The sequence below is a fragment of the Delphinapterus leucas genome, chromosome 19 (genome assembly GCF_059928025.1).
Source record: "Delphinapterus leucas isolate spDelLeu-1000000601 "Yukka" chromosome 19, BTC_Dleu_Yukka2, whole genome shotgun sequence".
In the NCBI taxonomy this organism is placed as follows: domain Eukaryota; kingdom Metazoa; phylum Chordata; class Mammalia; order Artiodactyla; family Monodontidae; genus Delphinapterus; species Delphinapterus leucas.
In genome coordinates, this window is record NC_143147.1 from 58,637,644 (window position 1) to 58,660,349 (window position 22,706).

Here is a 22,706-nt window from a genome sequence, read left to right on the forward strand (position 1 = left end):
TATATGTGTATGTATATATTTTTAATTTTTATTTAATTTTATTTTTGGCTGCATTGGGTCTTTGTTGTTGCGCGCAGGCTTTCTCTAGTTGCGGCAAGCAGGGGCTACTGCTCGTCGTGGTGCGTGGGCTTGTCGTTTCAGTGGCTTCTCTTGTTGTGGAGTATGGGCTCTAGGCGTGCAGACTTCAGCAGTTGTGGCTCACGGGCTGTAGAGCACAGGCTCAGTAGTTGTGGAGCACAGGCTTAGTTGATCTGCAGCATGTGGGATCTTCCCGGACCAGGGATCGAACTTGTGTTCCCTGCATTGGCAGGCGGATTCTTAACTACTGCGCCACCAGGGAAGTCCCTATATATGTATATTTGAAGTGCCTTTATTTTTTTAAGAATTTATTTATTATTTATTTTATTTATTTTTGGCTGCATCGGGTCTTAGTTGTGGCCTGCAGGCTCCAGGGCGTGTGGGCTCTGTAGTTGGCGGCACGCAGGCTCTCTAACTGAGGTGCACGAGCTCAGTAGCTGTGGCGTGGGCTTAGTTGCCCCACAGCATGTGGGATCTTAGCTCGCCGACCAGGGATCGAACCCGCGTCCCCTGCATTGTAAGGCAGATTCTTTACCACTGGACCACCAGGGAAGTCCCCCTTTGTTTATTTATTTATTTTTTAATCACTGGCTAGATCACATCCTTCCTGGTTTTGAGGTGGCTGGGATCCCCCACCCTCTGAGCTTCTCAGGAGTAGGACTTTGTCACGGTTACTATTGTGCCCTAGTGCTTGGAGAGACCCCAGCCATGCAGCTGCCACCTCTGCAGGCAGAGATGTGCTCCAGGCTCTCTGACCCTGCATTGTCTGCCCTTTCACCCTGGCTTGGATGCGGTGGAAAGACTGGCTCAGAGCAGACCGCTACCAGCCAACAACTCTGGAAGACCTTGGGCACGCACTCCCACACCTCCTGGGTCCTGCTTGTGGAGTCCGTGAGGCTATGACGTGCGTTGACGCTGCTGTTGGCTGCTGGGGCCAGAGGCCGTGGTGGGGGCAGAGGCTGCCAGGGGCCCCTCTGCAAACACGTGTGCGTGGCAGGAAAAAGGGTGGCCTCCGGGGTATGTGTGTGCCGCATCCCGTCTCCACCATCCTCCCCACTCCCTTTCTCAGCTTCTTCCGTTTGATGTTTAAGCCCAGCCTTTTTTCCTCCATTTAGTCACCATTTTACAATCCAGCCACATGGGCTGCTTGCTGGGCCTGAAACGCCTGGCACTTGTGTGCCCTGGCCTATGCCATCCCCTGAAATCTCCTCCTGGTGTTCAGTTCCAGAGTAGTACGGCCGAGGGAACACTTTTCATTTTTATTCGCTTCATTTGTCTGTGTTCTTGCTTTGGGTCCCCCACTAGCTTCTCCCAGAACAACCACCCCACGGAGCCCAGCCTACACTCCGGCAGAGGGCCAGCTGAGTTTTAAGCCACTGAATGAGGAGAGTTCGTTAACACAGCATTATTGTGAGCACAGATGACTGACACTGGGTTTATTCTCTGTCAGGGACTGTTCTGAGCCCTACAACAGTGAGGAAACCTGACAATCCCCCATCATAAGGTGCTTACATTTGAGTACAGGGGAAGTCACAGAGTAAGCAAAGAAACCAGTAAATATATGCTATTTTATAAGGTCATGAGTGTTAGGAAGCAAGGAAAGGAAATGGCTGGTGGAGGGTGTTGTCTTATATCAGGTGATCAGAGAGGCCTCACTGTAGGAAAATGTTTGGTTCCTAGGTATACACCCAAAAGGATTGAAAACAGGGACTCACACAAATACATGGATATACACGTTCACAGCAGCCAAAAGGTGGAAACAACCCAGGTGTCCATCAATGAAGAATGGATGAACAAAACGTGCTCCATCCATACCGTGGATTATTTAGCCATAAAATGGAAAGAAGTTCTAACACAGGCTACAACATGGATGAACCTTGAAAACATGGTGCTCAAAGAAGCCAGACACAAAAAGTCCACATACAGTACGATTCCACTTATATAAAATGTTCAGAATAGGTAAAGCCATAGAGACAGAAGGTAGATTAGTGGTTGCCAGTGGCTGGGGGAGGGGGAAATGGCGGCTAATGCTGAAGGAGTGTAGGGCTTCCTTCCGGGAGTGATGAAAATACTTTAGGACTAGGTAGAGGAGGTGGTTGTACAACACTGGGAATGTACTACATGATACTGAGTTTTTCCCTTTAAAATGGTTAACTGTATGTTCTGTGAATTTCATATCGTTTTACAAAAAGAAAAGAAGAGGGCTGAGAAGAAGCCGAAGGAAAAACGAGGGACTTCCCTGGTGGCCCAGTGGTTAAGACTCCACACTTCCAGTGCAAGTGGCGCGGGTTCAATCCACAGTCAAGGAACTACAATCCCACACGCCGAATGGTGTGGCCAAGAAGAAAAAAAAAAAGAAAAGAGGGAACGAACCTCGTGGATTTTCTCAGGTCAGGGTCCCTGCGAGGCCAACCCTGGTCACTGGGGAGTGTCTCAGGATCCAGACCCGGGAAGGAAACAGCATTGTGCTGGTGGAGGGAGAAGGCGAGCTGTCAGGCAATCTCAACAAAGTCCTTGGTGATCCCCGCAGCTCGGATGGCCTGCAGAGTCATCCCAGATTGAGACATGGGTATGCGCCTTGATAGCCATCCACTGTTATTGGGCATGAGCTGCCTGGGGAAGGGACCGTGATCTGGAGTGAGCACAGTCCCCGAAGGGGAGCTCAGCCAGGGCTGCCAGCAACTTCAGTCTGAGGGCAGTGCACTTGGCACACACTGTAACTGAATGTGGGGTCCAGCTGCTCGCTGCTCAAAAGCCAATAAAGAGGCAAGGCTGGTGGAAAGGAAAGTTTGCTTTATTTCTGAGGCTGGCAATTGCGGGGTCCGGGGAAGGGGAAGGGCAGACTCCTGTCCAAAGGTCGACTCCCCTCCACTGACAAGCAGTGGGCAAGAGCTTTGATAGACGGAGGGAGGGGGCTACATGCAGAGACAGCACAGTCAGCTCTGACAGTCATCTTGAAATTGGTCCTTGGTGGTCTGACCAGCATCATCTTGATAAGTTTTAAGTACAGTTAATCTTCAGTTCCAGGGTCAGTTTGTTCCCATTTCCATGAGGCCAATTCTCAGAATTGTGGCAGCTTCTGTCATGGCTGCCGTCTGGTCATCATGTAGTTAACTTCTTCTACCTGGTGGGGGTTTCAGTACCTATAAAACAGCTCACATGGGCTTCCCTGGTGGCGCAGTGGTTGAGAGTCCACCTGCCGATGCAGGCGACACGGGTTCGTGCCCCGGTCCGGGAAGATCCCACGTTGCCGCGGAGCGGCTAGGCCCGTGAGCCATGGCCGCTGAAGCCTGCGCGTCCGGAGACTGCTCCGCAATGGGAGAGGCCACAACAGTGAGAGACCGTGTACTGCAAAAAAACACAAAAAAACAGCTCACAGGACACAGCTCAGAATACTATCTATAGCCCTTGAGGTGGAACTAAAGGTCCTTGACTTTGCTTACTGACTTAAACTATTATTGTTTTGCCCCCTTTGACTATTTCCCTTTGTTTCTGTATTTTCTCATTTCTCTGATTAAACTTATTCTTTGGCTAAAGTTTTTCCACAGACAAAAGGCAGGCGGAAGACATGGGGGTCATAGACCATAGGGTCCTGTTCTGTTTCAACACTAGGCTGACGTGTGCAGGAAGAACGCTTCAGGCCTGTAAAGTACCTTAGGTGGGAGCAAGCCTGGAAAGTTTGAAGAAGGATGGCTGTTCGAATTTTGCTCCAAGTGAGATGGGGAGATGACAGGTGTTGAGTAATGTGCATTCCGACCTGACTCACGCTTTAAAAGGACCACTCAGGCTACTGTGCTGCAGGCGGAAGGTCAGGGCAAGTACGGGAGCTGGAGGTCAGGCCTTGTGCAGCCAAACTGTGTCTCGTCCCTTCCTCAAAGGGGACACACCCAGCCTCATCAGTTACCGCAATCAGGCTCCAAAGCCAGGCTCTCTGGGAGATGGTCATCACCTCTCAGGCCCCATCTCAGCCTTGTTCTGATATAGAGTAGCCTCCGGATGAAATCATAGTTACCACTACCGTTATGGGCCGAACTGTGTCCCCCCAAATTTATATATTGAAGTCCCAACCCCAGCACCTCAGAATGAGACTTAGAGGTAGGGCCTTTAAAGAGGTAATTAACTTAAAATCAGGTCATTAGGGTGGGCCATCCTCCAATGACCTTATAAGAAAAGGAAAATGGGACTCAGAGAGACACCAGGGATGCACCTGTACAGAGGGAAGACACAGGAGGAAGGCAGCTGTCTGCAAGCCAAGGAGAGAGGCCTCAGAAGAAACCAGACCGGCTGTCCCCCTGATCTCAGACTTCCTGCAGGGAGAGGAAATGAGAGTAACAACCTCCTAACTGTTTTCAACACAGGAGACAAACACAATCTGAAATTGAATCATGGGATTAAAAAACATAGTTTAGCCTCTTAGAGGTTTTCGTAACTTTTTTTTCATAATCATAGGCAAGGTCAGCTACCAAATGTGCAGCGCCCAGTGCAAAATAAAAATGTGGAGCTCCTTGCTGAAAACTATTAAAGATTGCAAGACGGTGACGGCAGAGCATTGAATCAAGTGTGAGGCCATTCGGAGCCACACACGTGGGTGCCCATGAAGCTGGCCCTGGGGGCAATTTTAGGATATTGTATCTCCGTGGCAAAGAAGTATTTATCTAAAACGTGGTCGAAATTCATTCGTTTCTCTTATGTTAGATTCATGGAAAATGTCTTCTTAAAAAATACATATCATGAAGGTATGATGTCACCTTCCCGAAGCTATTTCTCCATTTCCGTGGGACCAGCGAGGCGCTGGGAATGTCCAATCCGAGCCCGCCGACCGCTCTCCTGGGCGAGACGCGCGTTCGCGCTTCCCTCCCAGCTTCTCTGCAGCGTCTCTCCACCGCGTGGCCAGCCGGGGTCGCCCCTCCGCGGGGAGCCCGGCGCGGGGCCGCCCTGCGCAGGCGCGGACCGTTGGTGGGGCCGGAACCTGGTTGAGCGGCCGGAACCTGATCGCGCGGCCGGAACCTAATCGCGCGGCCGGAACCTGGTTGCGCGGCCGGAACCCGGTTGCGCGGTCGCGCGGCCGGGGGAGTGCGTCGGACGAGGCACCGGACGTCGCGGCGGTGGCGGCCGGGCGGTGAAGCTGGAGCGGCGGTGGCGGCGGCGGCTGGAGGCCGGGGCTGGGGCTGAGGCGGGGGTCGGGGCTGCAAGGCCCGCGGGGCGGCAGGCAGCGGCGGCCCGGGGCTCAAGCCCGGATACGGGAGCGGCCACCATGGCCGAGAGCATCGTGAGTGGGGCGGCCGGGCGGGAGGGTGCCGGGATGAGGCAGCAGATTTGCCGGCGCGGCCTGCGGAGAGGCCCAGCGGCCCGCCCTCCTCTTCATGGGCCGGCCGGGTGGCCGGGCTACCGACCTCCTCTCTTCAGCTCCTCCCGTCCCCGGCCGACGGGGGAGGCCGGGCCGTCCGCGGGGTGTGGGTTGTGCCGGCCTTTCCATTCCTGGTCGCGGGGGTCGCGCTTGGAGGGGCTGCAGTTCCTCGGGGCCGGGGCTACGATCCCTCCTCGCCTCCTGTCCGTCTGTCTTGCCTCCTTTCGTCGCCCCAGTGAGTGCCTTGTCATGGGTTTCTTAAAAGGAGAGCACTTTCTGTAAACGGGGACCCCATCCCACGAGAGGAAGCTGCTAAGAAGGGAAACGGTGGCCTGGTGGATGGCAAGGAGACCTTGACAGCTTCCTGTCTGTAAAGGGATGTTATAAAGGTTGATCTCATTTTGTACCTGAAGTCAGGGATTGACACACTCCCTTTCCCTGCTTAAAGTTAAAAAAAAAAAAAAAAGTGAAAATCAGAGAAAACTGGCCATCCCTTAACTTGTGGAAAGTTTCCTCTCAGAAGTCATTGTGGCCGGAAAAAAGCCAACAGACCAGCTGGACAGAAAAATTTTTGGTTAACGTTAAGGACCACTTGGGATTTCCTGGAGGAAGCAGAAGCAGTATGGGGTGGCAAGTCATGTTCAGAATTTGGCCATGGGAGAGCCTCTGCAGTTTTGCCAGGTGTCGGGAATGGCATTCATCTTCCTCTCTGGATGCTCTGGGCTGCAGGAACCTCCAGCTCTGGACTTTCAGGCTTTCATCCAGTGACTCCTCCTAATGCAGTTCTCCATTCAGGGGCCCTGGCGTCTGCTCCGTGTTTCCCAGCCTGGAGATGAGCAGAGGGCATGAATGCCCCAAGAGAAACGAGCAACTGATTCCTTTTAAAATAAGATTTACTAGTCTTTGGTGACTCACTCTAGAAATAGGTTAAGAATTAGCACTCAAATCTGCTTCCAGACTTTCTCTTTACTGTAATATTTTTAACCAAATTGCAGTAACCATGGACACGTGAGTTGTTTCAGAGAAGGCCACTTTTCTTCTAGTGTATATAAGGCTAGGTAGGGTCTCATTGATAGCATGGATCTCTTGTCGAATTTCTCAGATTGTCAGGAATTAAAACATGATTCTTCTGAAATTTATTTCAAAAGTTTTTATTTATTTAGAAAGAGGTCTTCTAAAATTTTCTATGGGATAACTAATTTTTATCTCACCAATTCTTTGACTCCCCCAAGAAATATTCTGGGCTCATTTTCTTATAAATAGGGAAACTTAGTTACCAAGAAGCTATGTGTCCATGTTGCCTGGTCTGTCTCTTGTGTATTTTACTTTATACCATGTGTCAAAGGCCAAGTCATACCTTCCCTCAGTATGAATTATCTTTGTCTCTTGGAGTTAAATACTGAGCTTAGCTTGGAAACCTGGACTGCTGTGCCCTGTTGTAAATGAACAAGTAGAATAAGTTCTTAAGCTTTAGAGCTCTCCAGAAACGTGTTATCCTGACCTTTAGCTTCTCGAGGTGTGGAGTGTCATGCTCTTGGTCCTAAGTGAACAGTCAAAGCAACAGTCATAGAATCCCTCAAAGAGAAGCAGAGCTCTTTACTTCTTAACCTGCCTCAGTGTTGGAGACAGATTTCAGAAACAAATAAATGGGAGTTTACCTAATGCCCAGGCTGTGTATTAAGAAAACATTTTTCTAGATGTTGAATCCAGAGTAAAGCATACTAGAAATCAAAAGTCAAAATAATTTAAGTGCACATAGATGAGTGAGAAAGTTAAACAGATGTTGTTAAGAAGGAAAAAGAAAATACTTTATGCTCTTAACAATTGGGATTTCATAAGGCTTGTTCAACACAAAATCTTAAGAACTGAGAACAATATCTTAAGAACTGGGGACAAAGGCTTTTCAGTTAAGCAAAAGTTATTAGAAAATGAGAAAGACATAGTCAAGCTATTTCAGCAAAATCTAGATGATTCTTGTTTGGTAAAGGTGGACAGATCGAAAGCCATTGTGGCATTTTGTCCTGTATCAGTGAAAGTCTTTTTAAAAACAACTGCTTGTGACATTTCTTGTCTGTATAGTGTTGTTTTGAATACAGTGTACAGTGCAGTAGTTGCTGAGGGAAGTAACTATAACATGAGTACTCATGTAACTATAACATGAGTACTTTCTGGCACATTCTGTTCCTCCCATGCCTCAGGTGGTTAGAACATCCTCTGTCTTGCTGGCGTCAGGGCATGCCGGTTTATGCTACCCACTGAGGCAGGACCTTGGATGGTTGGCCAGGGCATAATAGCACACTTTCACTGGGCTTCGATCAGCATGAAAATCAAGTCTAGAAAGTGATGCTCCGTCCAGTTGTCTTCCAGGCCTAGCAACCATTTCAGGCTTGCCATGAAAATATATTTTTTTAAAACCCTGCCAAGTTTTACCGTGGTATTAAACACATTTTTTCTTTTATTCTTTTTTATTGAAAGTAAATAACAAATTAGAGGATTTCCTCTGATCCTTTTTATGTTTTTAATTGTTTTTTGTTTGTTTGTTTGTTTTGGCTGCGGGATCTTTGTTCCCTGACCAGGTATCTAACCCGTGTGCCCTCGGCTTTCACTGCGGAGTCGTAACCACTGGACCACCAGGGAATTCCCTGTGATCCTTTTAAGTTAGTCTAGTCTGTGTATGGATCCTGGAACAAAGTGAGATATTTTTTAAAGAACTCAGTTGTTCATGATTCATGGTGGGTTTTTTCCTGCTGATTTAAAAAAAATTTTTTTTGTAAATCGGAAGAGAAAAACGTTAGTGTTTCAGATATATTCTGTATAAATAATGGTTAAAAATTGAAGTCGTATTTTTCTGAGTGAAACGGTGAGAGTTGAGAATTAGGGCAGTCCTCTTATGATGTCCTCCCATGAGCTGATGTCTCTCAGACCTCTGTTTCATTTTCTAGAAACATTGGGTTGGGTGTTGGCAAGGGGAAGGGTGAGGTTTGGCTCTAAGTTTCGGTAACCCAGATGCTGAAAGACTGCAGAGGTTAGTTTCAGTAATAGGTCAGGACCTTCCTAGTCTGTGCAGTAACCAACTTGTTTCATTTACCATAGATAATTCGTGTTCAGTCCCCAGATGGGGTGAAGCGGATCACAGCAACAAAGAGAGAAACAGCTGCAACATTTTTGAAAAAGGTACTTGTGGCTTGGGTATTGACCTTCCTTCATCCTCTACTGTTATTCCCTTCCTGTTGTGTACCTTTTCTCTTTTCCTCATTTCCTGAGTCCGCCCCCTCCCAAGTTCAGCCTCTTGTATTGCTTTTCTCTGTCATGATTGGTGGGACTGATACAGGATCAGACGTGTCACAGCTGACCACTGCTAACCATTGCAGGACCAAGGGCCCAAAGATCAGTGTAAAAGGATTTCACAAGAGGAATATTTATGAGTGAAAAATCAGAGAATGAGAAACTTGAATTGTCCATCAAAGGGGAATTGCTAACATGTATAGAATGATCCCACTTTGTTCTTAAAAAATTAAAGCCACATACACAAATTGTTGTGTGAGAATATGGTTTGAAAGAGCACAAGCCAGACCTAAAAGGGGCAACCCCAGGAGGGGAGGCCAAAGTAAGGAGAGTGGCTTTTGCTTTATACTTCATACCAGAGGTAGGCAAAGCATGGCTTGTGGCTGGCTGCCTGTTTTCATTGGAACACAGCCACACTCATTGGTTTATGCACTGTCTGGCTGCTTTTGAGCTCTAGCAGCAGAGCTGAGTAGTTGTGACAGACTATATGGCCCTTTACAGAAAAAGTTTGCCAGCCTCTACTTTATACATTCTTTACTATTTGAATTTGTTGCAGGCAGCTGTTACCTTTGTAATGATAAAAAATATCATTTTTCACTGTTCATAAGCAAAAAAAATTGTCAGGTCACAGACTGTTAGAGCCAGAGGGAATCTTAGGTGTCATGTAGTCTGATCTTTTTATTTTCACAAAGGTGGAAACTGAAGTCCAGGGAATAAAGAGATTTGCTGAGGATCACACTGTGTTCTGTTAGGGAAGCCACAGCACTTACCTGGGAAGTTTGGCTTCTGAAAGGTAGTTGCTATCCTGATTCCAACAGTGCTGCTTAAGTGACCATATTTACAAGAATAAAAGGAAAAAATCAGGTGCAATAGACAGCAGAGAAGATAATCTCTATGTCTTTAAGGACTTTTTAATATCTTACTCTTTGCTTTTTTAGTAACAGCTGACCGTTGTCAGCTTGCTCCTGGAGATGGTGCTGGGATACACTAAATGCTCGAGTTCTTGAGAGATTGAGACAAAGATTAAGCATTACGTAGCTATTGCTTGGACAGTTGTGGGGCTAAACATGAGATGTAAGGGGACTGCATATGGTTGTTCTTTACTTTTCTGAGTCTTTGTGATACGGAAATTTCTTAAACTTAAATCTGTAGTAACCAGGGGACTTCTCTGGTGGTCCAGTGATTAAGGCTCCGCGCTTCCACTGCAGGGGGCACAGGTTACGGGTTTGATCCCTGGTTGGGGAACTAAGATCCCGCATGCTGTGCAGTGTGCCCAAAAAAAAAACCTAAAAAAAAAAAAAAAATCTAGTAGTCATGTAGCGACATCATTTCATTTTGTTTTTAACTTGAGACTTTCGTGCTTGACATCAAATGTAGAGTTGTTGGACAGGTTAAATTCAGATGATTTCAGAGAAACCTAAAAAGTCAGGATTGTAGTTCTGCCTTTTATTTGCCTCAGAAGTATTCCTAAAATCCTGGTGTTTCCTCTGGCAGTTAATTGTTGTCTTGCATAGGGAATATAGACACAATAACTGTCATTGGATGTGTGTGGAGTCAGGGAGGTACAGTTTAGTGTTGACTGATTAATCGCTGAAGCCATCATCAACACGGTAGTCATTGTTTAGGAGAAATTTTCTTGGGAATACTCAAAAACAAACATTTATTACTCTGAAGTAATGTTTCCCCTCAAGTGAAAATCGTTTTCTCTGATTATACAAATAATATGGATTAATTATAAAAGGCTCAAAAACAATACAGGAAAGTATAAAGAAGTAAGAATAACTCAAGATTTTATTAGCCAGAAATAACTGTTAATGTAACGTCTTTATGTGTACACATGTACAGACACACACACACACCTCTCTGCATGTGCATGTACACATACTTTCACCAAAATGGGATCGTACTATACTACTGCTGTATTTTCATCAAATCTGACTGAGTTTAAGGAGAAACATTTACTTATTTATTTTTTAAAAAATTAATTTAAAATTAATTAATTTATTTTTGGCTTTGTTGGGTCTTCGTTGCTGCGCGCAGGCTTTCTCTAGTTGCGGCGATCAGGGGCTACTCTTCGTTGCGGTGCAGAGTCTTCTCATTGCTGTGGCTTCTCTTGTTGCGGAGCACGGGCTCTAGGTGTGTGGGCTTCAGTAGTTGTGGCTCGTGGGCTCTAGAGCGCAGGCTCAGTAGTTGTGGTGCACCAGCTTAGTTGCTTCGCGGCACGTGGGATCTTCCTGGACCAGGGCTCGAACCCGTGTCATCTGCATTGGCAGGCGGATTCTAAACCACTGCACCACCAGGGAAGCCCAAGGAGAAACATTTATGTATCAGAAAGAAAAAAACGCTGTCACACCTACTTGTAGCATTTTATTTTATATGTAAAGTGCTTTTTTAGACTGATTTGGAAAATAATGTGTTTTAATCATGTATTATGTATTTGTAAGGAGGAAAATCCAATTGAAATTAATTGGGTAGGCTCTCCCTATGAAATCATACTCAGAGTCCAGCCCTCCTGAACCTTTTTTTTGACTCAGCTGTGAACGTCATGCTTACTGAAGGGGTCACTGTCTGCCATCTCAGGAGGGTCAGTGTGCCAGCTGCCGACAGCTGTTCTGCAGGTACTGGTGCTAGAGTGCTTACGAGCAGGGCTCAAAAACTGAGATCCCTGTTCCTTCCTTCATTGATCATTAAATGGATTGTTTGATAGAAATGTTGAGGGGTGACAGTTGTTTAGCTAACTGAGTGACAGGTTTGCATGAGCCCAGGCAATGACCCGTATGTCAGCCCTGCTGCCCTGCAGGCAAGAGTTGTAAGCCTCTTGCTGTAAGATGCACCTGTTCTAGTGAAGTTCAAATCTCACCTTGTGATCATTTGTATACTGCTTTTTTTCACTTGACAATAGGTTATGGACATAGTTCTATGTCAATAAATGTAGTTTTACGTCTCTTTTTTTTCTGTGGTAAGAAAAATAACATAAAATTTGCCATGTAAACCATGTTTAAGTGTACGGTTCAGTAGCATTAAGTACATTCACAGTGCTGTGCAGCCATCACCACCGTCCATCTCCAGAACTTTTCCATCTTCCCAGACTGAAACTCTGTCCCCGTTAAACACTAACTCCCTCTCCCCCTCCCCCAGCCCTTGGTAATCATTCTACTTTCTATCTCTACAAATCTGACTCCAGGTCTCTCACATAAGTGGACTCATACTGATTTTTCTTTTTAAGATTTTTTTGATGTGGACCATTTTCTTAAAGTCTTTATTGAATTTGTTACAATACTGCTTCTGTGTTATGTTTTGTTTTTTTGGCTGAGAGACATGCAGGATATTAGCCCTCCGACCAGGGATTGAACCCGCACCCCCTGCATTGAAGGCAAAGTCCTAACCACTGGACTGCTGGGAAGTCCCTTGATTTTTAATAATTAATAATTTGTGCATTTGTGCCCTATAAGTGGGCTTTGAAATGGCCTTCCTGTCCCCTCACAGACTTGCCTGAAAAGTGTATATTGACCACTGTGAACATTGTTGGCTCCAACTTGCTGTCCCTATACTTGACAGCCTTAATTCTGATTTAATATGTGGCATTATGCCCTCTAAGGAAATTGGTTTTGCGAGTGTGATGAGATGGCTTACATTGAAAATCTCTCAGGATCTTGAGTTACTGGTTCCTTTGAGACCATCTAATGCTTCTCACTCAAGAATTACTTCTCGGGCTTCCCTGGTGGCGCAGTGGTTGAGAATCTGCCTGCCAATGCAGGGGTCACGGGTTCGAGCCCTGGTCCGGGAAGATCCCACATGCCACTGAGCAACTAGACCCGTGAGCCACAACTACTGAGCCTGCGCATCTGGAGCCTGTGCCCCGCAACAAGAAGAGGCCGCAACAGTGAAAGGCCTGCGCACCACAGTGAAGAGTGGCCCCCGCTTGCCGCAACTAGAGAAAGCCCTCGCACAGAAACGAAGACCCAACACAGCCAAAAATAAATTAATTAATAAATTAATTTAAAAAAATAGGAACAATCATTAAAAAGAAAAAGAATTCCTTCTCTGTGAATCACCAGACCATAAACCCCTCCAGGACAAGTTCTTCTGGCTATCTTGCTCGCCGGTGTCTTCTTTCACCTCCACGACCCAAGAGTTTGCTTCTGCTGCTGTCACTCCCCTGAACTGGCCCTTATTGAGTCACCCCAGATCCTACCTCTGTCTTGTTTTTCTTTTTCTTTTGGCCACGCTGTGTGGCTTGTGGGATCTTAGTTCCCCAACCAGGGATTGAACCTGTGTCCTTGGCAGTGAAAGTGCTGGACCACCAGGGAATTCCCCTCAGTGCTATCTTAACTGACCTCTCAGCAGCAAGTGACGTTTTCCCTTATAATACTTAAACTTTTTTTTTTAACTGTGAAATAAAATACTTGCTAAGAAATGCTTGAAAAATATGAACAGCCAAAATGATTGATGATGAAGCAAATACCCAGGTCTGGGTGGGGGGCAGTGCCAGTCTCCAGCAACCATAGGTCAGCCTTCCTACTCCCTCACCCTGTCACCCCTCTCCTGACTTGATGGGGGTTGCTCCCCCACTTTTCTGTGTTTTACCACACAGTATGCATTCCTAAACCCTAAATTTTAGTTTTGCCTATTCTGAACTTGAGATAACTGGAATCCTGCCATGTATTCTTTTCTGTTACCTTCAGTTATAAATATTTGTATTAATTTTACTCCATACCATGTTCCTGGTTTTATTACCTCAGGTGTGAAATAAAATTTTTAAGATTTTAATCGTGCTTTTTTTTTTCTTTTTTTTTTTGTGGTACGCGGGCCTCCCACCGCCGCGGCCCCTCCCGTCGCGGAGCACAGGCTCCGGATGCGCAGGCCCAGCGGCCACGGCCCACGGGCCCAGCCGCCCCGCGGAACGTGGGACCCTCCTGGACCGGGGCATGAACCCGTGTCCCCCGCATCGGCAGGCGGACTCCCAACCACTGTGCCACAAGGGAAGCCTTATCGTGCTTTTATAAGACTCTGCTAAGATTTTTTTTTTAATGCCTGGTATCTTATGTTAGATTTTTGTATCTTTAGATAGAGAATTCACAGAGTTCATAGAAGTGGTTATTTTCACAGGAGCATCATATAAAACCTAATACATGTATTTCTTCATCTCCCGAAAGTGGGCTTCAACATATGTGAAGTAATGTTGTTGGTTATCGTATTTGAAAATGCAGCTGAACCTCAGTCCTGGTATAAAGCAAAGAGCTCAGTCATGTGGTCACAGGGAAGAACCTCTGCCCATAGGGCTGCCCACATAGCACCGTGCTCCACTCTGGAGATTGCCTTACATCCCAGGAGTGCTGTGCTAACTCACACAGCTGACATTCCTGGTACAAGAGTTCTTTCTCATTCTTGGCAATAATTGCAGTGCTTTGTCTACAGAAAAACAGAATGGTTTTGCAGAATAAAGTGCCACAATTTGTTAATTTCGGTTTATATCTGTTTCAGAAAAAGGAGCCATTAATTTTAGTCTTTATTTTTACCTTTTTTGCTCTTGGGAATACAAATTTCATGGTCTTAATTTCCTGGTGCTTTATTTATTAATGCCACTTTTACCTTGGAGAGAAAAAATCACATGGTATCAAATACTTGTAATACATTTGATACAAAGTCTTAACTTAGTCTTAAAGGCCATTTCTTGTTAGCATTTTCAGAATTTCAGAATGACAAGGTGATTCAGAGTTACCTTTTAAAAATTTTATTTATTTTTAATTAATTAATTAATTAATTTTTTGCGATACGTGGACCTCTCACTGCTGTGGCCTCTCCCGTTGCGGAGCACAGGCTCTGGACACGCAGGCTCAGCGGCCATGGCTCACGGGCCCAGCCGCTCCGCGGCATGTGGGATCTTCCCGGACCGGGGCATGAACCCGCGTCCCCTGCATCGGCAGGTGGACCCCCAACCACTGTGCCACCAGGGAAGCTCAAAATTTTATTTATTTATTTTTGGCTGCGTTGAGTCTTCATTGCTGTGCACAGGATTTCTCTTGTTGCAGCGAGCAGGGGCTACTCTTTGTTGTGGTGTGTGGGCTTCTCATTGTGGTGGCTTCTCTTGTTGCGGAGCATGGGTTCTAGGCGCGCAGGCTTTAGTAGTTGTGGCTCGTGGGCTCTAGAATGCAGGCCCAGTAGTTGTGGCGCACAGGCTTAGTTGTTCCACAGCATGTGGGATCTTCCCGGATCAGGGCTGGAAACCGTGTCCCCTGCATTGGCAGGCGGATTGTTTTTTTTTGTTTGTTTGTTTTTTTGGCGGTACGCGGGCCTCTCACTGTTGTGGCCTCTTCCGTTGCGGAGCACAGGCTCAGCGGCCATGGCTCACTGGCCCAGCCGCTCCACGGCATGTGGGATCTTCCCGGACCGGGGCACGAACCCGTGTCCCCTGCATTGGCAGGCAGACTCTCAACCACTGCACCACCAGGGAAGCCTGGCAGGCGGATTCTTAACCACTGCACCACCAGGAAAGGCCCTAGAGTTGCTTTCGATCCTTTTTTTAATCAGCAGAAAGTACTGTTAGTACATAAAGTTAATCTTTAAACTCTTGTTTTCCTTACAGTAAATAAATTCTAGGTTTTATCAATAATTCCGTGTTAAAGGGCAAATCAATCATAGGTAAAAAGCAGCAGGTAGAACAAGGTATAAAATGGGGGGGGCGGTGAGCCTTTGGGTGCCTCAGGGACATGCGGCTCCTCCCTGGTCCTGTTCCTGACCTGTGGTTGTTGCTCTGTCAGGATTCTCCTGGCAATTCTGTGATGGTTTCCTACTGTGTGATTTGGAGTTCTTACCTTTGTGTGTCCTCTGCGTCGGAGTTTCTGTCTGGTGGTGTTCAGCCTGAAGGACATCCTCTGGCATTTATTGTGGTGGAGGCTACGGGCAACAGGTGCCCTTGGGTCTTGTCCACCTGAGAACGTTTTCATTTTGCCCTTGTATTTGAAGGGTGTTTTCTCCAGATGGAGAGTTCTGAGTTGACAGATCTTTATTCCTGCCTCAGCACTTTAAAGATGTTGTTCCATTGTCTTCTAGTCTCCATTGATCTTTGGATTTTAGCAGTGTGATGATGACATGCCCAGGCGTAGTTTTCTCTTTATTTATCCTACTTTGGTTTTGCTGAACTTCCTGGATTTGTTACTTTATGTTTTTCATCAAATTTGAGGGTTGTGGCCATTCTTTCTTCAAATGTTTTTCAGTCCTAGCCTTATTCTCTTCTCCTGAGGATCATTTGATATTGTCCCAGGGGTTCCTAAGACTGTTCATTTTTCTTTCAAATCTCTGTCTTCAGATTATCTGGCTTCTGTTAACCCATCTTTAATTAACTTTGTTTTTGTCATCTCCCTTCTGATGATAAGCCCACCCAGTGAATTTTCTATTTCAGTTATGGTGTTTTTCAGTTGTAGAATTTTTGTTTGATTCTATTTTATCATTTCTGTTTCTCTGCCAAGATTCCCTGTCTCTTCTTTGTTTAACTGTACTCCGATGATCCTGAAAATCAAGCTCCAGATCTGACCCCTCTCTTGGCCCCAGACTCAAATTTCCTCACGAGAGAGCAAAATAACAAGAGAAATTTGCTTAATGAGGAGCAATTTCTAAACTCACTAGTAATGTCTGATGTATATGTGGTCAGGGTAGTGAGACGTCAATATTTTATTAAATCTCTGTTGTTTGGGTCTTGTTTTAGGTCGCAAAGGAGTTTGGCTTCCAAAATAACGGCTTCTCAGTTTACATCAATAGAAACAAGACTGGAGAAATAACAGCGTCATCTAACAAATCCCTCAACCTGCTGAAGATCAAGTGAGTGCCCGAGGGGAGAGGGTGGGGTGTAGGGAGGGCGTGCTGGCACCAGTTACCCGCCTGAGGCCGCTCAGTTCTCTCCTTTTTCCTTCTCGTGCTACTGTGATTACGGTCCTGAACGCAGACCAAAGTGCAGGTGACTGTGCTTCTTGCCAGGTGTTTGGCAGCCACGCTGAATCTGTAGTTACTGTTGAGCCGGTTTGATTGACTTGTGGAATTCGGGGATGTGTGTCACAGAGAAGGAGTTATGGTCCTGGGTTGTGTGTGCGCCTGCACACTCAGCTGCGTCACTGCGGAGAAGGACCTTGAACGTAGCTCCGTGCGTCGTTCTGCCTCGGGACCTGCTTGGTAGGTTGGGGGGGCTGGCAGTACAGTGGCCTGTTGCCCACGCTGTATTTCTTGCTGGCAGGACACCCTGGAGTGCCTTAGAATTGATGGGTAATGTCAGAAGGAGTTTCTAGGGTGCAGAGACCTCTTCCTGCATCCCACTGGCTGTTTTTCTAGTTTTATGGGAGCACAGCCACATTCATTCATTTATGTGTTTTCATGCTACAAGGGCAGGGCTGAGTGATTGTGACAGAGACTGTATGGTCTGCAAAGCCGAAAACGTTTACTATTTGGCCCTTTACAGAAGAGGTTTGCTGACTCCTGTCTGAACTGCCTGGGCACACCTCACATATCAGTGAGCAGAACCCTTCAAGTCATCTTTATCCTCAGACAGAGGGCAGGGAATTCTCCCATGGGGCTACAAGCAGCCTGGCTGCTGTAGCCACTGCCTGAGGGTTGGGCTGGGCTTTGCTGGCACTTGGCTGTGTGCCTTTTACCAGTCAGAATAAGAGGCTATTTTGGCAGTTTGTGTGGTCATTTTTAGATTCACAACTAGTATATCTAGGGGGGAAAAATGCAATTTTAGCATTAATTTATTTGTTCTTCAACAAATATTTGCTCGGTACCTGCTCTTTGCCTGCCGCTGTGATGATGTAAAGCCTTTCCCTGTTTACGTTCGTTTCCAGGGGGTGAGGGTCATCTTTCCTCCCAGCTTGCAAAGGGTTTTTGCATCTTGAGAATCACTTCCTATGGGCGTTACTCGGGTTTGGACTCACACCCAACACTCACTGGCTGTGTGCCTGGGAAGTCACCTAACTTCACTGGGCCTTACCACCCTTGTCTGCAAGGGGGTGACGATGCCTCCTCCACGTGGTTGTCTGGTGCCTGCACGTGATGAGCACTGCAGGGGTGGCAGCTGTGTGTCTAAGCTATTCTGATGACTGGATGCCAGAAACGGGGGCTGCAGAGTGAAACACCCTGTCTGCCTGAGGTGTGGTCACAGTTGGATGGCATGGATTATCCTAGAGCATGTCTTTCCAGTGATAGTTGTGATGCTTGTTGAGCAGCACAAGCCCAAACTTGAGAACGTTGTCCTGTCACTGCTCGAGAGTTATCTGACCATGTCTGTAAGAGTGTGGTCACCCTGAGCTCCTTGTGGGTTTCACTCCACTGCCTCTGCTTCCATCGTCGCAGTTCAGCTGGCTGTTATAATTCTCTTGTTCATTTGTAGGTTCTTTTTTTCCCCTCTGTCTGCTTTTAAGATCTTCTGTTTGTCTTGGGGTCCTGTGGTTTCTGTTTGACCTGTCCAGCTGTGGATTCCTAGTTGGTTGGTTGGTTGGTTTAATGCTATCTGATGTAAGATGTGTTTTCTGTATCTGCAGGTTAGGTCTAGAAAATTCTTGGCCATTATCTCTTTATTTTTTTTTAAGATATTTTATTTATTTTTATATTTTGTTTATTTATTTATTTGGCTGCGTCACGTCTTAGCTGCGACACATGGGATCTTCGTTGCAGCACACAGGCTTCTCTCTCTAGTTGTGGCATGCAAGCTCAGTAGTTGCAGCGCGCGGGCTCTAGAGCACGTCGGCTTATTAGTTGCCCCGCAGCACGTGGGATCTTAGTTCCCCAACCATGGATCGAACCTGCGTCCCCTGTATTGGGAGGCGGATTCTTAACCACTGGACCACCAGGAAAGTCCACATTATATCTAAGTATTACCTCTCCCCCATTCTCTCTATTATTTCAGTGATTACGTTTTTTACTTTTTTCTATTTAATTCTGTTTGATTCGTTTCAGCCCTGGCTGTTAGGTCATGTGCTCGCAGGGGCTCCTTCCCAGCTCCTGCTGTGCTCTCACCCTGACCCCCAGGCTTCCAGTGAAGACTGCTGGGTTCCCTGGAGGCTCTGCCTTGGCCTATCACACACCGGATGCTTCCCTCTCGGGTCTTGAGGAGTCTGGGGTCTGTCTGCCCCGAGTGAATTCAGGGTTTGTGAGGATCCTTTCACACTGTTGCTGTTGTTGTCTAGCCTGTCCCTAAGCAGGGGATTTGGGAAGAGCTGCCGAGTCTGCAGCCCCTCTGCCCACTCTCCGAGCCCCTTGTCATTGCGGATAGTCTCTTGTTGCTTGTACTCCTTTTGTTCCATTTCCAGCTAGCATTCCATTCGTAAGTTTATATTCTTTGTCTTGAATTCCACACCTGAAGTCCTTGGCTGTCTAAATCTGTTGATTGTTGTCTGCCCTCTGTTGCTCGCAGTGGCTTGTTTCTCTTTTATATTTGGTGACCTTTATTTGAGACCTTATATTTGGCCAATCTTGGTCTTAGGGGGCCCTGAAAGATCTGGGGTTGGTGACTTTTCTGCGGAGAAGCCATTTGCTTCTCTCGGCACAAGGGGGCATCATGGGCCCAGCACTTGAGTTAATTTCTGTCTGGTTTCCTGAACCAAGTAGCATCCCTGATTTTACCCCGGACACATGGCGGAGCAGGCCTTTGGTTACAGACTTCTCAGCAGTGACTTTTTTCCCTACAGCATAGTGGATGGAGGCAGACAGGATTCCTCCTTGGTTCCTGTTTTCAACTGGTGGGTTTTTCCCAGCGGTTGAGACATCCTTCAGACATCTGGCTTTGTGTGGCATTTCAGGTTCAGCAGCTCGCTTTGGGGCAGGCAGGCTCAAGGCCTCGTCTCTCGTGGCCCAGACAGTGGCTATAAGCCAAGCTCAGGGTTCCCATAATGGGCTGGCCGGAGGTTCCTTCACTATTCTTATTTGAGCTGCTGTGGATTTTTGGACCCTTGGGGAAACTCTTTTCTTTAGAGCTCCACAGTGCATTTTAGAGGATATTTGTTAAAACTGATGTAGCATTTGAGCCATGTATCCTGAAGCTGGAGGGTGTTTAGGAATATCTCATTTGCTGTTAGAAACAAATCTTCAATTACAAGTTGGTGATTTTATCACCCTAAATTATGGGAGGGAAAAGAGGGGCGAGCAGACCCGTTGAAGAGCTGCAGCCCAGCCTCCTGCTGTCCCAGCTGTGGTGCCTGCTCCTATTCTCTCCGTTTGTTGGTTGGGGGCTGCAGGCAGTTCTTTCAGTCTTTCTTCCTGTATGTGCATCTTGTTGAGAGCAGTGAAATACTTGCCTGGTGGTGGTGCTACAGCTTTTCCTCCTGTACTGGTATTGAACACGCTGAGTGTCTCGGGACCTGCAGTGCTCCCGGGTGGGGACTGTTCACCCATACCGGCGGGGTGGCAGTCAGGCTCTGGCAGAGTCAGTGGTGGGTCTGACAGTGGAAGGACGCCATTTACATTGAAAATGATCGAAAACCAAATATTGTCCTTTGCACTGTGAATCATGGCAGCCTTTGTGGAAAGCAGTACGTCAGTGGCTTTAGGAACAAACGAAACTCCTGAGGTCTAACGGGCCCTGTCCCAGAAATCCACCCTACGGCCGGGAGACCGTGCGACTGCCCGTCTCTGGGCGTTTCCGCGGTGGGGCCTGTGGTGCAGGTCCCACAGGGAGCCATGTCCGTCATGCGGGGAGCAGCAAAGCGTATCGTGAGGCACCTTCACTGCTGAACGTTGATTAGACGTAGACCGTGTTTGGAGGGATTACGAGAGAACAGCAAATGCAGAAAGTGTGTCTCTTATCATCTCAGGTTTGTATATCAGTGACGTGTGCTATGTACACATGTATTTGTGAACGTAGAGAAAGCAGTGGAAGGATATGTCCCAGGCAAGTAAATGGGGGGCAGCTGAAGAGAAGGCCAGGGAACGAATGAGGGAAAGTGGGAGCTAAGCAGAGAAGGAGGAGGGAGGGGGCCATGCAGCTCCAGTGTCAGCTATGATTTTGTGTGTTCTTTGTGGAACCAGGTGCGTGTGCAGCATAGATTGCGCAGTGTGGTTGTAAGGAAGTTATGTTACAGTCCAGAGAGCCTGCTGCTGACCTTCATGGGGGAAGAGGCATAGGGGAGGTGGGAAAAGAGAACTGTGGTCTCTTAAAATTGGAAGCCTCATTGTTTAGGCCTGCAGGGTGGTTGATGTTGCTGTTTGCAGGTGTCAGAGGTTCTCACACCTGAGTTGATCTTCTGTGCAGCTCAGGTTGTGAAGAAAGGAAGGCGGCCTCTACTTAACATTTGTCATTTGAACAGGCATGGAGATTTGTTGTTCCTGTTTCCCTCGAGCCTTGCTGGACCGTCGTCTGAGATGGAGACATCGGCCCCACTGGGGTTAAAGGCCTGTGGTGCTCCCAATGTGGTGGAAGATGAGATCGACCAGTACCTCAGCAGGCAGGATGGGAAGATCTACAGGAGCCGTGACCCACAGCTGTAAGTGCCTGCGGGGCCACAGTGTCAGTGAAGTGAAATGTCTGTAACGTGCCCTGATAAAGAAATGTAAGTTTTGAGTTTGACCATCTATTTTCAGATTACATCTCACTTCAAGCTATTCTGTGAGCTTTTTCTCATTGTTTGAATCTCAAAGTATGCTCCACGTGTACTTTATTATTATTACTATTTAAAATACACTGTGATTGTCTTTCTTTTTAATTAATCAGTTTTTACTTTTGGCTGCATTGGGTCTTCGTTGCTGCATGTGGGCTTTCTCTAGTTGTGGCGAGCGGGGGCTGCTCTTTGTTGCCGTGCGCAGGCTTCTTACTGCAGCGGCCTCTCTTGTTGCGGAGCACAGGCTCTAGGTGCACGGGCTTCAGTAGTTGTGGCACGCGGGCTCTAGAGCACAGGTTAAGTAGTTGTGGCATCAGGGCTTAGTTGCTTCGCGGCATCCCGGACCAGGGCTCGAACCTGTGTCCCCTGCACTGGCAGGCGGGTTCTTAACCACTGCGCCACCAGGTAAGCCCCACATGTAGTTTAAAATTTTCTAAGTGTCGAGAACTAAGAGTTCTAAGAAGTCCTCACCGTGGTGTGCCCCTGAGACACGTGCAGGTGCAGAGTGGGCTTTAGCAAGTGTGACAGGGTGGAGGGGGTGGTACCTGGGCACCTGCTGGTGCAGGTCCTTGTTCACGTTGTCTCATTTAATTTTAGTGGAGGAATCTCAACGTTCCATATTCAGTACACTCTTTCCGTTCTTCTAGGGAACACTTCATTTGCTGAAGGTGCTGCTCCTTCTTTGAATATTCACTTTTCACCAAGGATTGTATAAAATGCTTATGCTTGTATACATTTGTTTATTATAGATTTTTTGCAGTTCTTTTTAAGGAAACTATTTAGAAACATCTGAGTTCACACTCAATGATGTAAAATTGTCTGAGCGAAGATTGTCTCTTCAGTGGAGTCTTTGTAACTGCATCACCGTGTAATCAAGACATTGAGATATTGGGATTCCACATGCTGCATTAGTGACCTGTATGTCTCAGATCAAAGGGCCCCAGATTGTTCTGAGCTGCAGTTGGCGTGGAGCCACTCTGTGGCTGTGGCCATCAACTGGCTCTCTGCCCCCATTTGTGTTCTTCCCAGGGACCCAGCGCCACTCCTACCCCGATCCGTGTTTGTGAGGCCTCATTAGGAATCTTTTTGAGTGTGCACGTGCCTGTGCGTACATCACCTGTAAGAGTCTGCCTGTTGGGAGACTCAGGCCCTTTCTTCTCTGAAATATAGAATGCGGTGCACCTAGGAGTTCCGACCCCATGTGGACAGTGCTGTGACTGAGCCTGTTGGCGCCCGAACGCATCTCCACTGTCCTACTATGCACAGACTGAAACCCACAGAGCCAAGCGTTCTTTTCATGCTTTTTTCCAAAATATGCATGAAGTGGGTGTTTTCTACGCTTTAGCTATTTATGTACCATTCTCAGGGTTTTTTGTTTTTTTTTTTACATCTTTATTGGAGTATAATTGCTTTACAAT

The 22,706-nt window shown here is 47.0% G+C and overlaps 1 protein-coding gene and 1 long non-coding RNA gene across 7 annotated transcripts in view; one reads left to right on the top strand and one right to left on the bottom strand.

The window, feature by feature from the left end:
• Positions 1-2,832: 2,832 nt before the first annotated feature.
• Positions 2,833-5,521, bottom strand: LOC149746788 (uncharacterized). Its single transcript, XR_016389038.1, has 3 exons — positions 4,827-5,521; positions 4,286-4,385; positions 2,833-3,426 (listed from the first exon to the last, which is right to left on the bottom strand). It is a non-coding gene; the product is annotated as an uncharacterized LOC149746788 (long non-coding RNA).
• Positions 5,201-22,706, top strand: part of NPLOC4 (NPL4 homolog, ubiquitin recognition factor) — a 55,502-nt gene continuing 37,996 nt past the window's right edge. For 2 of the 6 annotated variants that reach the window (XM_022589339.3, XM_089901553.1), the window contains exons 1-4: positions 5,215-5,347; positions 8,519-8,599; positions 16,416-16,528; positions 20,998-21,174. In XM_022589339.3, coding sequence (XP_022445047.1) covers positions 5,333-5,347; positions 8,519-8,599; positions 16,416-16,528; positions 20,998-21,174 — 386 coding nt within the window. In that variant the 5' untranslated portion in view covers positions 5,215-5,332. Of the gene's footprint in view, positions 5,348-8,518; positions 8,600-16,415; positions 16,529-20,997; positions 21,175-21,196; positions 21,241-22,706 lie in introns of those variants that run through there. The other 4 variants (XM_022589341.2, XM_022589340.2, XM_089901552.1 and 1 more) reach the window with 4 other exon arrangements.